This window comes from Ilyonectria robusta, assembly GCF_021365365.1.
Source record: "Ilyonectria robusta strain PMI_751 chromosome Unknown BGZ61scaffold_33, whole genome shotgun sequence".
Lineage (NCBI taxonomy): Eukaryota > Fungi > Ascomycota > Sordariomycetes > Hypocreales > Nectriaceae > Ilyonectria > Ilyonectria robusta.
In genome coordinates, this window is record NW_025764467.1 from 428,181 (window position 1) to 440,217 (window position 12,037).

The 12,037-nt window shown below is 48.8% G+C and overlaps 5 protein-coding genes across 5 annotated transcripts; 1 reads left to right on the forward strand and 4 right to left on the reverse strand.

Moving 5' to 3' along the window:
- Window positions 1–9: 9 nt before the first annotated feature.
- Window positions 10–321, reverse strand: BGZ61DRAFT_539350 (uncharacterized protein; the record flags this gene model as incomplete). The annotated part of the gene is made up of 1 exon (XM_046254780.1): window positions 10–321. One exon carries the CDS (start codon window positions 319–321, stop codon window positions 10–12), a length of 312 nt encoding a protein of 103 aa, XP_046096791.1.
- Window positions 322–2,142: 1,821 nt separating this feature from the next.
- On the forward strand, window positions 2,143–3,986 carry BGZ61DRAFT_367841 (major facilitator superfamily domain-containing protein; the record flags this gene model as incomplete). The annotated part of the gene is made up of 2 exons (XM_046241832.1): window positions 2,143–2,375; window positions 2,438–3,986. 2 exons carry the CDS (start codon window positions 2,143–2,145, stop codon window positions 3,984–3,986), a joined length of 1,782 nt encoding a protein of 593 aa, XP_046096792.1.
- An 837-nt stretch (window positions 3,987–4,823) lies between these two features.
- Window positions 4,824–5,319, reverse strand: BGZ61DRAFT_485102 (uncharacterized protein; the record flags this gene model as incomplete). Its single annotated transcript, XM_046249675.1, has 4 exons — window positions 4,824–4,938; window positions 4,995–5,067; window positions 5,115–5,183; window positions 5,232–5,319. The coding sequence occupies 4 exons, from the start codon at window positions 5,317–5,319 to the stop codon at window positions 4,824–4,826; spliced, it is 345 nt and encodes a 114-aa protein (XP_046096793.1).
- A 1,447-nt stretch (window positions 5,320–6,766) lies between these two features.
- On the reverse strand, window positions 6,767–9,398 carry BGZ61DRAFT_143262 (fungal-specific transcription factor domain-containing protein). Its single transcript, XM_046237298.1, has 6 exons — window positions 9,165–9,398; window positions 8,417–9,116; window positions 8,315–8,365; window positions 8,134–8,258; window positions 7,886–8,084; window positions 6,767–7,832 (listed from the first exon to the last, which is right to left on the reverse strand). Exons 1-6 carry the CDS (start codon window positions 9,260–9,262, stop codon window positions 6,960–6,962), a joined length of 2,046 nt encoding a protein of 681 aa, XP_046096794.1. The 5' UTR covers window positions 9,263–9,398; the 3' UTR covers window positions 6,767–6,959.
- A 795-nt stretch (window positions 9,399–10,193) lies between these two features.
- On the reverse strand, window positions 10,194–11,574 carry BGZ61DRAFT_523000 (uncharacterized protein; the record flags this gene model as incomplete). Its single annotated transcript, XM_046252571.1, has 3 exons — window positions 10,194–10,696; window positions 10,817–11,403; window positions 11,543–11,574. 3 exons carry the CDS (start codon window positions 11,572–11,574, stop codon window positions 10,236–10,238), a joined length of 1,080 nt encoding a protein of 359 aa, XP_046096795.1. The 3' UTR covers window positions 10,194–10,235.
- Window positions 11,575–12,037: the final 463 nt, after the last annotated feature.

Genomic DNA, 12,037 nt, shown 5'->3' on the forward strand with positions numbered 1-12,037 from the left:
AGGTAGGTATCAAGCGGGGCACCTATCGCGAGTATGGAGGCCGATAGGGCTGTTGGAATTGATAACCACATCAGATCCATTACTCCGGACCTTGATGATTATTCCGGTATACCCACTAAGCAAGCTTCTCTGATTTCTGTCCAGCCCAGGACGCGTCCAGACTGTGCCCCAGGCACACTCGGTGACCAACACTTGGGCTGGACAGAAATATTCGTTCTGCAGCGACTCGACGGCGTTGGTGACGTATCGCTCGCCGAGAATCTCTCCGCGCACTTCCAGGCTCTTCTTGAAGGTTTCGCTGAACTCTTGATTATCAGACATGATCGTTGTAAGCTGACATTTGATAGTTGCAGGGAAACAAAGTGGTATATTGGCGGATTGGAGATTCGCATGTGATTATATATTACTCCTAGATACCCTGCAACCGGACCAGAGTCTCTCGGTCGTCCAGTCCGATTGTGGAGCCCCCGAGGCCGGTACTCGGAAGTCCGTTCGGTCGGTTTCGTGACACACTATGTTTCCATGGCCCATAGCCAACAACCTTCTTCCAAGGCCGTATCATATCAAAATACACCATAGCCCTTAACCAAAATGCGATGACAGTCTCTGCGGGTAGTGGTGCCCTCATGGGCAGCATTGATTAGCTCATGAGGTGGCGCCATTCTGACAATGTCTTGGCCGATGGTACCGTCTTGGTATAGCGCTACGAGGGAGAGCTTTAACACCCAGCGTCTCTTGAATCGTGTTTGAAGACTTGGCCTGTAGGACTATTCATATATCCACGACTCTCATAACAGGACGTACACGCTAGTACGCTGCCCGCGAAGAAGAATCGGAAGCACGCGAAACGTGCCCCAACACAGCACCGGTCCCATCTTTCTAAGCTTCGTCGTAGGTCTGCGAATAGAAGATGCCGGTGTAGCAAGACCGCAACCTATAAAAGAACATGCTACCAGCAATCGGGCACGTGGCTGGATCTAGCTTAGCAGGAAAGAAGTCGTACAGCAGCGAATCAAATGCAGCCGACGACACACCAGAGTGCGAGATTTTGGGACGCAGGGCACGGGCTGCTCTGGTGTCCGGCGATATTAAACCCAGTAGGCCCGGAATGACGGGGGTTAGGACAGGGAGGAGACGTGGATGGAGTACAAATCCGAGAAGGACTTCAGGACAACAAGGATGATTTTCTTGTAATATATTTCATGGGAGGTCTTTTCGGCTCGGCTAATATTTTCCGATTAACACACGCGGCATATCTATCATTTACTAACTTTCATTTCCTCATGGATCACTCTGCTAGTCTACATCTTCAAAGCAGGGCAAAGAAGTCTCCGAGGAAATGAACAAATCCACTTCCTTAACAGTTATAAGCTCGCCAAACGGTACGCGTCCCTGGTCGATGCTAATTCGGGTCCTGGTGCCCTGGTTCATGCGGCCTTGTACTCAAATAGGGTTAAACACCCCCACGATCCTGTGGATAGCAGTGGATATCACGGGGATAGGACGACCCCCGAACAGCCGACGAGGATACAGGGAGCATACGCGTGTCCCTAGCGTACTCTTGGAAATTGCGCCGAAACAGGCCTTTTTAGGGTATGATTGCCGTGTATAGATGGATTAGACAAGCACATCTCATGATCTGATAAGATAACGGCCCTGGTTGGCTCCAGTAAAGCGTCCACTCCCTCGCGGCCAACCTCGTACATGCAGTTCCCACCGGACGGTAGGGAGCGGGCCTGCGAACTGCCGTTATACCCGTTGCGTGGATGGTATTGGGCCAGAGAATACGACTATTACCATTCGTGCTGCGTAGTAGGACGATCTCTCCACCTGGTCATTCGCGCCCCCGAATATGCAGAATTTTCCCTCCACTGGGTTTGGAGGTTTCAGTCCATAACGGAAGACGTGAGTGGGACTGTGGATGGTCCGTTGCTCTTCGGCTTCCTTGTCGGCTATGCTGGCCGGAAAGGGCCGCGTAGCAATTCCTTCATGCGTTCATTGTTTTATGTATATATCACATCGACCTTAGCCGATCCTATCTAGTTCTCCTCTCATATCACCCACCAACCGTCTGCGCCAGGTTTAATTAGGGCAATTCCGCCAAGTTTCTTCCTCAGGTCATTCGCCACTTGAGACAGCACGATGAGATTCAGGCTTTCGACAAAGTTCCACGACCGGCCCGTCGTGGAAGAGGAGAAGGCGCCACAGGATGCTGAAAATATCGTGGCAGACGACAAGGAGACGGCCCAAGCCAGGGACACAGACTCTAGCTCCATACGCGATGATCACAACGTCGACTTCCAGCGTGGTGACGAGGCCATTCGTGCCATGACCCAGATCTGGACTAAGAGGGACTTGATCATCGCTTACGTCCTGTACGTCTCGAACAGGTTCCAATTCTGGACAGTTGAAGGGCAAGGCTAACAATAACCTCTAGTATCTGGTTCATTTGCTTCGTCCAGGCTTTCTCATCCGGCATCATCGGCACCATGACGCCCTACGTCACCAGTAGCTTCGGTGTCCATTCTCTGACTTCCACCATGGGCATCGTCGCCAATCTCATGTCCGGTCTCATCAAGCTGCCCTACGCCAAGCTTTTGAACATTTGGGGTCGCCCTCAGTCTTTCGGTCTTATGATCATCATAATCACTCTCGGACTCGTCATGATGGCCGCTTGCAACAGTGTTTACGTCTATGCCGCCGCGCTCGTCTTCTACAACGTTGGTTACAGCACCATCAACTTCACTACCACCATCTTCATTGCCGATACGTCCTCGCTCAAGAGCCGAGCCTTTATGATTGCCTTTGCTTCGTCGCCGTATTTGGCCACCGTCTGGGCCTACGGTCCTGCAGCTCAGAGCGCCCTCGATGGCTTCGGCTTCCGATGGGGACTGGGTATCTGGGCCATCGTCTACCCCGTTGTCTGCACCCCCCTGTGGGCCTTGTTCTACTTCTACCAGAGGAAGGCAGAGAAGGCTGGTCTGATCAAGAAAGAGCCCAGCGGTCGCACTCTCGTCGAGTCCATCATCTACTGGGCCAAGGAGTTTGACATCATCGGCATTCTGCTTGTGGCCACTGGCCTCGCTCTCTTCCTGCTCTCTTTTTCTATCTATACCTACCAAAAAGATCAATGGAAATCCCCATTGATCATCTGCTTCTTCATCTTTGGCGGACTACTCATCATTTCCTTTGCTCTGTGGGAGAAGTATCTTGCGCCTGTCACCTTCATCCCTTGGCATTTGATCAAGAACAGGACGGTCTTCTTTACCTACACCATGATGGCCAGCATCTACACCGCTTGGTACATCTGGGACAACTACTTCTACTCGTTGCTCATTGTCGTGTTCCAACAGAGCGTGACACATGCTACATACATCACCAATATCTACACCGTCGGCGCCACATTCATTGCCCTTGTTATGGGAGTCGTTATACGCATTAACGGTCGCCTCAAGTGGCAAGCCCTCTACCTTGGTGTCCCGCTGACGGCCCTGGGGGTTGGCTTGATGATCAAGTTCCGCCAACCCGACTCTCATATTGGCTTCATCGTCATGTGCCAGATCTTTATCTCCTTCGGAGGCGGCATCCTTGTCATCTGCGAGCAAATGACCGTCATGGCTGTCTCGACGCAGAGGGATATACCCGCCGTCCTTGCTATGGAGAGCATGATTGCATCCATGGGCGCCTCTATTGGCGATGCCATCGCGGCGGCCATGTGGACGAGCATCTTCCCAAGCAAGCTGGAGAAATACTTGCCCGAAAGTGCAATGTCTAACTTTGCCAACATCTACGGTGACCTGACCGTCCAATCATCTTACCCAGTTGGATCACCAGCCAGAGATGCCATCAACACGGCTTATGGTGACACCCAGCGATTAATGTTGATCACCGCTACCTGCATGTACTCCATCACGCTGGCTTCAGTTATGATGTGGAAGAACATTAATGTCAAGAAGATTAAGCAGGTGGAGGGTGTGGTTTGGTGATGGGAGAAAGCAAATAGACGCAGCTTAGTACGTTAATGTGCTGGGCCAGGCCTAACAAGCTGACGTACTGGTTGACTAGACTAGCTATTCTACCAATTTGTTAACTAAATGATATTCTCTAAACATCATGTGACATGCTTGCATGTCTCCATTCGATAACGGTTTCTTATCCTTGGGATGCTAACCTGTAACGTGGCTGTGCGGATTGACTATTTAAGTTGAGGTTATTATGGCGGTGCAATGATGCAGTCTCTGAGATAAAGAAGTCATGAAATGAGTCTCAGAATCGTGTGGGTTCTTCAGCCGTCTATATACGAAAGAAAACTTGACGAGATGGACTTTATTTGTTAACCGATTCCTTGGAAACTCTCGTTTATTGCCTATAACGGCTGACCGATCGTGTCAATTTTCGATACCATAAGCGGCTTCCAAGATGTAAATATCTAAATACACTAAAACAAACAAAGTCCTCAAATTTGTTATCACCAGGAGACACGACAGAAGGATGGATACCCCCGCCGACGTGGGATTGCACCCTGTCGATAAAAGGCTCGCTTTCGGAGATATCAATAGTCGAAGAAGAGAAGCCCGTACTCAACGAGATGCATAGCAAAGCATTGGGGAAAAAAAGAAAAGAAATGTACTGTGATATATCTGCAGCAGCAAATTACTCGCTTTGAGATAGTAAACGGCCATCATCGGCGACCGGAGATTTCTCAACCATCAAAACCAGCTAGTATTTGATTTGTTTCTTCAACTCCTAGACTATTGAACTAGACATCAATGTGTACTTAATATCCTCAAATACGCATCGGAGAACTTGTTTATAGGCTTCCATCAAGAATAGCAGAGCATCGACGCAATTCTATCATTCCACCCAATGTTGCGAAGATCCGCAACATCTTCAGTCTGGTTGTCCAAAACGCCAAAATTCGGGTTGCATTCGGAATTGCTAGATTTATGATTAGCGATGTCTGAGTTGGTGGCATTTTCTCATCACGGTCTTACTCGAAAAACCGACAAGTGTAGCCTTTCCGAATTCTGAACGATGACATGTAGTCTACTCCTCCAGGCTTATTGACTGGCTTATATCAGCTATTGTTTTCTGTCTTGGTGTAAATGACTTACTGCAGTTTCCGCCTGCACGATTGTTATAGATCGTGGAGATGGAACCTCCGAAATTGACATCCTTGTAAACTACTTCAAGTCAGTCATATGAGATGAGTGCTTGAAATGGCTACATACGAATGGCCGCAATAGCAGGATTTCCAGTGTCACCTAGTACATTGGGTGCAAGAGCAACTACACCTAAGGCGAGCAAAATGGATCTCATGATGATGAATGGAAGTTGGGAGATTGTTGTCAAGTGTTGAATTGGAGCTGTATAGATAGGAAGCCGAAAGATTGAGCGGAGGTATCGCTTATAATAATTTATATCTCAAACGCGTGGAAGATTACTCATTCTGACCTTGAAATAGCGCTTTTACTCAACATAATTCGGTGAGATATTGAACTGGTAAGTTTACTGCAAGCTTTAAAATCTTATCCCCGCTGAGTAAATGCCTTATCCGAGCTTCTGACATGCGTATACGAGTTTTCGTAGAATGTTGATGCTTGGACGTAAGGTAGAAAAGGTCTACGGATATGCTGACATGCATATACGAGCTTTCATAGCGTGGCCCTCGGCCTTGACGCCGAAAATAAACCACACGCTCGGACGGCGAACTTACACTTACCGCAACAGCTACAAATTTTCAGGTCAGACCCGGTGCGTCAGACGGCCCATCCTCCTATGCCTCAGTTCCACATTTTCCCCCTGCAGAATTACGATACGATCTGACTCGACATTGTCGAAGCTGTGATTGGTAGGTAAAATGCAGACTAGCCGTCTAGCTTGGAAGCGAAGCTGACGAATTTTTAACTGCACTGTACTTTCCCTTACCCTTAAAATTAACACCTTAATAAAACTATAATAAAATATTAAATTAATTAGATTAATTGCTATACTCTTCTTTAGGGGTTTTAATTACAGCTTGACAGGGTCTTATAATTGCTGACATGCACAATCAAGTCTTTTAGCTCATGTAAGAGACGTCGTTTGATGCAATACCTCTTGATACAATACGAAAAGTCACAAATTTGATTGGGTCTAGCACCAAACAACTCAGACCCTCCACCCTAGATATTGTATTGACATCGAATCAACACCGCCACGAGAGGCAGGGTTGAAAGACACTCCACTCAATCCAGTGGCAGCTCGAGTGGAGTGGGCAGATAAAGGCCGGGGCGTACCTTAGTCCTACCTGAAGCAGACCACCCCTTCAGGCAACAGATAGACAATACACACCCATATGCAAGGTCATCAAGTGGTCACATAAGCTATTCAACGAGCTGTCCTCTGCAGTGTCATCTGATCACATACCTAAAGCCCCCTGCGACATCCGCCTGATATCAGTATCCAGTCGATATCACATCCGTCTCCCTCCGCCATAGCCTCGGCCCATTCGCCGTCATCCATATTCGCAACCATGCAAATTTTCTGCTTCCCCCGGCCCTTGTTCATTACTTTTGTTCTTCAGCAGACGCGAGAGAGGCCTGTCTTATCCCCTCTGCAGCTTATCACGTCCATACCACATGCGAATATTTTGTGTTATAACCCATGCTGGCTATACGCTGACTCGAAGTTTGCTGTGACTGATAGCCTGGGAAGTGTTAATGCGCTGGAGACTACGGCTGTTCGTCTTGCGACGGGGGGAGCATGCAGTGCCAGCCCGAACCTGGCTCTGGATAGTGTTGGAAGTAGATTGCAGGGACGGTACAGGAATACTGGTCTCTAGGTAGATATGAGTAGCATTGACTGTCTTTTTTTCCCCGATATTTTCTTCTCATTTTGCGTCTACTGAGGATACTTATGTGTAGCCAGTATGGATACACATTCTCTTCCGCTCATAGTAGACAATTCTTGAAGGTAGGCTACCTCGGTTCCCCTGCCACTTCATCTTGACCTACAAATTCGGAGACTAGACCAGTCAAGAGATTACTAACTGCATCTGACATTCCCTCGCCCGAGATTTCAGCCATCCACTGAGTAAAATTTACCGAATCAGTATCATTCGGCTCCGTTGCCTGGCGCTGAAGAGTCGACGTCTCATCACCTCTATCTGACATCATCCTCCTGGTGCGGTTGCAGAGAGCCTCGCAGATGTCTCGATAGGGAGCGGCATTCTTGAATCGCTCGGCTACCACTGTCAGAACCATCGTACAACTCGTGAGTGCGCTGCTCATGTCGTCTAATGAGGTCTCGTGGCACACTGCGGCCGATGTCCAGAGACAATGCAGGTATGTTAACCCAGCAAAAAGGATGACGTGAAGGGTGCCCCAGGTGCAGTTGACCGGTTTTCCGATGTACAGCCGTCGGTACCCAATACAAATCCTCTCAGCGGCATGAGTACATTGCATGAATACCTCGTTATTTACATCACCTCGACGGCTAGTCAGTTGGCCTCGGTAGAGCATGAGGATAGTCTCGTCGTATTCGAGATCATGCCAATTCTGAGTCGCAAAGATTGACAAGGCAGGGCCAGTCCGTGTCGGTATTGGGGGAGTGGAAGCAAGCCAAGCGTCAATCTCGGCCCGAAATATAGATATCTGTCTGTCACGGGCCATATCGTCCATGTTGCTCTTGACGTCTGAGAATAGAGACGCGTGCAGACGTGCCCAAATATGACGAAGTCGAAAGACGTGAAGTGCAGTTGACATTGTTGTGGAATAATCACTACCGGGGCTCCGCGGTTCTCCTATAATCTCGGCCTCGGTAATATTCGAGTCATCAATGTCCAATGGAAACTAGGTGCCCAGAACAAATTAGTAGTCGTCCAAACTCTGTGAGAACCACTTACCTCAGCATCAACTTCTTGTACATGAATACCCAAAGGGCGACCTAGAGTCAGTGCTGCTACGCAGTCGATTCCAAAAGCACACCAAAAGGCCCTCTTTCGCATTTCAAGTCGTAGAGGATCTGTGGTTGGTCCGAAGCGATTGACACTTCGGTGATATCCAAGTTCTATGCATTGACGAAGTGCTAGGCCAGACAGCTTCCTAAGTTTCCATTAGTTTAAGGCATTCTTACTGCTATAGAATTACCTACCAGATAGACGGACCCCTGGAACTTCTAAGGGAATACATAGTATAGCATAGAATGGCTTGTATGGCTTCCAGGTTGTTGCGTGATAAAATATCATCAATGTATAACTGTGCTGACACGTACAGTTGCTGAAGAAGTATAAGCGGTCATTGCTATATAAACTGGCGGTTCGGGCTGTAATTACCTCCGGTAGCGATCCAGAGTTAGACAGCAGCAAGGCCCCAACCGAATATATCTACAACATTTAGTCATCAAACCTCTAGATCGAATTAAAGTCGTAGCCTACCATATTGACAAAGAACAGTGAAACTGGATCAAAATTCAGGTCTTCAATGCTGTCGGATGGTCTGAAAAGCGCGTTTTCCCAGCGCCTGAATGTGGGTTCGTGTAGAAAAGGGTACTGAGGATGAACATTCTCGAAGTAGGCATTACTCAGAGAGATACCCAGCTCATACTCAGGCAGTAAACATGGAGATGGTGCCGCTTTCTCATCTTGATGGACAATCAGGGACTCAAAGCTTCTCGGAAAAGGTCGGCGTAGTGAAGAGTGAATCACACGTGAGAAGGAAAAGGCAGAGGATGAACCTAGATAGTGCGGTTCTTCTCCATCAACTGTCAGACCCAGTATACCAACCTTGCTTGACAATTCGCTGGCGCTGTCGTCGTCGTCGTCGCCATCGTTATCGCCGTCCTTTGTCCAAGAAGCTGTCGGGAGAACATCGCTAGGTGTATTCTCTGTTGTCGGGGCCTCTGCTGGCGGAGCAATGTTTTCCAGGCCTGTTCTTTGCAGTAGATTCTCGAGAAATGCAACCCTGCTCTCTAAGGTTTCTACATAATTCCGCGATTGGTGGCGTCTTGTGACTGGGTCTTCGACAAGGCAAGCTGTGATACTATGAGCAGGACGACATAAAACTGATGTTTTTTTTTTATCATTTACCAAGGCCAAAACGTTGGCAGTTCGCACATGATGGGATCTGGTTATCACACTAAGTAGATCAGCATAGGTATTCCAAGTTCATCGAGACGGCTCATACTTTCTGTTTCCGTTCTTTGCAGTTGATGCAAGCCAACTGTGCTCTTGGACCGGAACGGATCCGGCGGGAGCCGGGTGATGCCCGCCCATGACCAACATTTCGCATCTTGATGTTGAGGCCTGAGGAGACAGTGTTTGTGGTCTTCTGAGGGCCACCAAAGGCCCGATGAAGAGAGGGGTGCGCCAGCAGCACTACTCTTCATTGGCTAAATGTCACACATCCCCATTAATGTTATTGGGTACATCTTAGCTCTCCATTTTAGCAATGCAGTTGAGGTATCTTCTTAGCACAAACTGGACCGCCGTATAGTTCCGTGGAAAGTTCCGCCTAGCGTCCAACACGATCGGCCGTGCTCGGATTTCATTGGCTCGTCGGAAGAACGCGGTTACCCTGAAAACTCGAATGTTTGAGCCCCTTGACATCTCCACTTTCCCCTCAGTTAACCTCGTCTTCAGTGTCCATGGCAAAGCTAGACTACGATGTTGAGGAATAAGTGGGATTGGTTTTCTAAGTCAAATTTAGCGGATAAAGGCAGGGAAAGGTCCCACGGGCTGCCGTTCCGAGCTGGGACATCTCTCTCGGCCCTCCTTTCCCTTGGATAAGCCGTTGTTGTGTTTACTTGCCTCTGTAATTTTCGATTGCCACAATTGAACTGATCAGTAACCACTTCTATGCCCTTTTGACGTCTTGGAGAGCCTTTATTACATTTGGCAAAATACGGCACGTGCATCAGAGGAACTCACTCTCTCAAGACCGTGACACGCACCTTGACAAACTGCATCTTCCGAAAGTCAGGTGCTAACATGGCCACAGCCCCAAGGCCTTGTGCACTCTCTCCGTGTAGTGTCATGGTCAATCAAGTTAGCACCCACAGGCGGAAAATCGGCGGTCTTCGTGGTTGAGGCCAGTAGGGAGATGGCGCGCCCTCCCTGATCACCTCCTCCCAATCAGTAAGGTATCTCACTTGTATTTACCTTGCAAGGCACACACTCATCGTGACTAAGTCTAATTCTTTGCCTGAATATAAAGGATAGCTATGGACAGCTATGGGCACGTAATGAAGATGACAGCCTATAAGGACGACCTCAAAGGGGCTACCTCGAGCGCCATCTCAGCAACCTCTTGCGCCACGCCCCAGCAGAGTTCGTATCCCGCACCGCCAGCCCCATACGCATGAATGAGCGTAACTACACGGCGGTGGCCGCTTTTTCCGTTGTGTGCAGTTGAAAGATGAAGTGGTTCGGAAGACAATCGCAACCCTCCTTTTCGCTCTGGTCTTCTACCAACGATGTCTCTAATGACATCAAATTGCGAGTTCGCGTTCAAGATGGCAGGGTACATCTTGGCTGCCTGGGTCAAGAGATGGATTCGTTTCTCACGAGATGTTGTTTCTGACCAGTTGTGGGGCTCTTTGGTGCCTCCAATGATGGTACCACCTTCAAGCGGTCGAGGAATGATGAAGGTCCATGAACCATCTTTGTTCTGCTGCGTTATGGTTTTATCGCAAGGATTGCTAACGAGACAGGTCTGGCCTATATCGAAAATAAGTAACTGCTGGTGACGAAGACAAGGCCAGTATGAACAAAAGGATGAACAGAGTGATGTGCATGTAAGCTAGTAGGAATTAGAAATGCTGAATGCTGAATACTGACCTTTAATAGGGAACACTTCAGGATCTCCGAAGCCTATTCCTGAACAGTTCACAACCACTTGGACGTCTGGAGCAAGGCTTGCGGCTTCATCCAGACTAGCAAGCCTCAGGCGCATCACCTTCCCTCCCCGGACAACGAAACGACGGAGTAGAAACGCACAATAGACGACCGGGTTTAGGCACCATGCCCGGTACTTGCTTCCAAACTTGATGTTGGGCTGTAGCTCATCCTGTTCGAGTAGCTGAAACCCTTCTGCCTCAGAGTAGCCACCCTGCAACTTCACATACTCTTCAGGGGGGTCTTCCAAGTAGTCGAAGGCATCCATGAACTCGATTCCTGCCTCGGGGTAGGTTTTGGACTCCGCGCGGAATACGTCCCAGGTGACTTGCTCGAGCTTCCGGTCGCGAACTTGGCGGGCCGTCATGCAGGGCACGATTCGGGAGTGAGCGCCTGCCCAAGGAGATGCATAGTTGATAGATTCATCGCCCGGGAACTCCGCGGCAATGATAGTGATGGAACCACATAATTTATTTGACGCCAATCTTTCCTGGAGCTCTAGGGCTGCCGTGAGCCCTAGGATTCCGGCTCTAGTATGTGAGATAAATTAGCGATGGTTGATTCCCAAAAGCATGCCGGGAAGTCAATGGATATCAGAAAGGAGGTCAATGGGTAGTGAACGTTCATGGATTGAGGCTGAGGACGAAGCTCAGGCTTGTTCTTCCTTACCCGACAACAACGATCTGAAAGGACTCGTTCATAGTAGCTGTGGCCCAGCTCCTCCCTAACGAATGATGAAGCCTTTTAAGCTCGTGGTGCAGGCCGGGTTTTCTTTCCACGCCGATGATATTTTTTAACCTTCCTATACACGAAAGGTATCTTAGAATGGATAGTCGAGAGTTTTCTCAGCAGTTGCATCCGGGGGACTGTGTTATATTATAATATATCGGCAGACTGCAATCCACTTCCCCTTCAGCTCTCAGTTGATGAGATCAGAGCAGCCACCTGTGTTCCAATGCAAAATAATACCCATCTTCGGCCTAGGGTGAACTGAGTCATATAGTAAGCTTGGCCTAGGCCTATTCGCAGAGAGGGGAAGGGTGAGCTTGATTGTCGCTGGATGACTATTGGCCGCTCGTATTCTTCCGGCGTATACTTCCGGGATACCTAAATGCCATTGGTTGGGAGATGTGGGGATGAATTAATTCGCCCAGGGCCCGAGGG

Bases quoted from the DNA above. Each gene is read 5' to 3' on its own strand.
- BGZ61DRAFT_143262 (XM_046237298.1), bottom strand. From the start codon at position 9,262: ATGTTGGTCATGGGCGGGCATCACCCGGCTCCCGCCGGATCCGTTCCG. The intron at 8,259-8,314 runs GTAATTACAGCC...ATACTTCTTCAG, and splicing joins ACTCTGGATCGCTACCGGAG to CAACTGTACGTGTCAGCACA. The intron at 8,085-8,133 runs GTAGGTAATTCT...ATGGAAACTTAG, and splicing joins TCCAGGGGTCCGTCTATCTG to GAAGCTGTCTGGCCTAGCAC.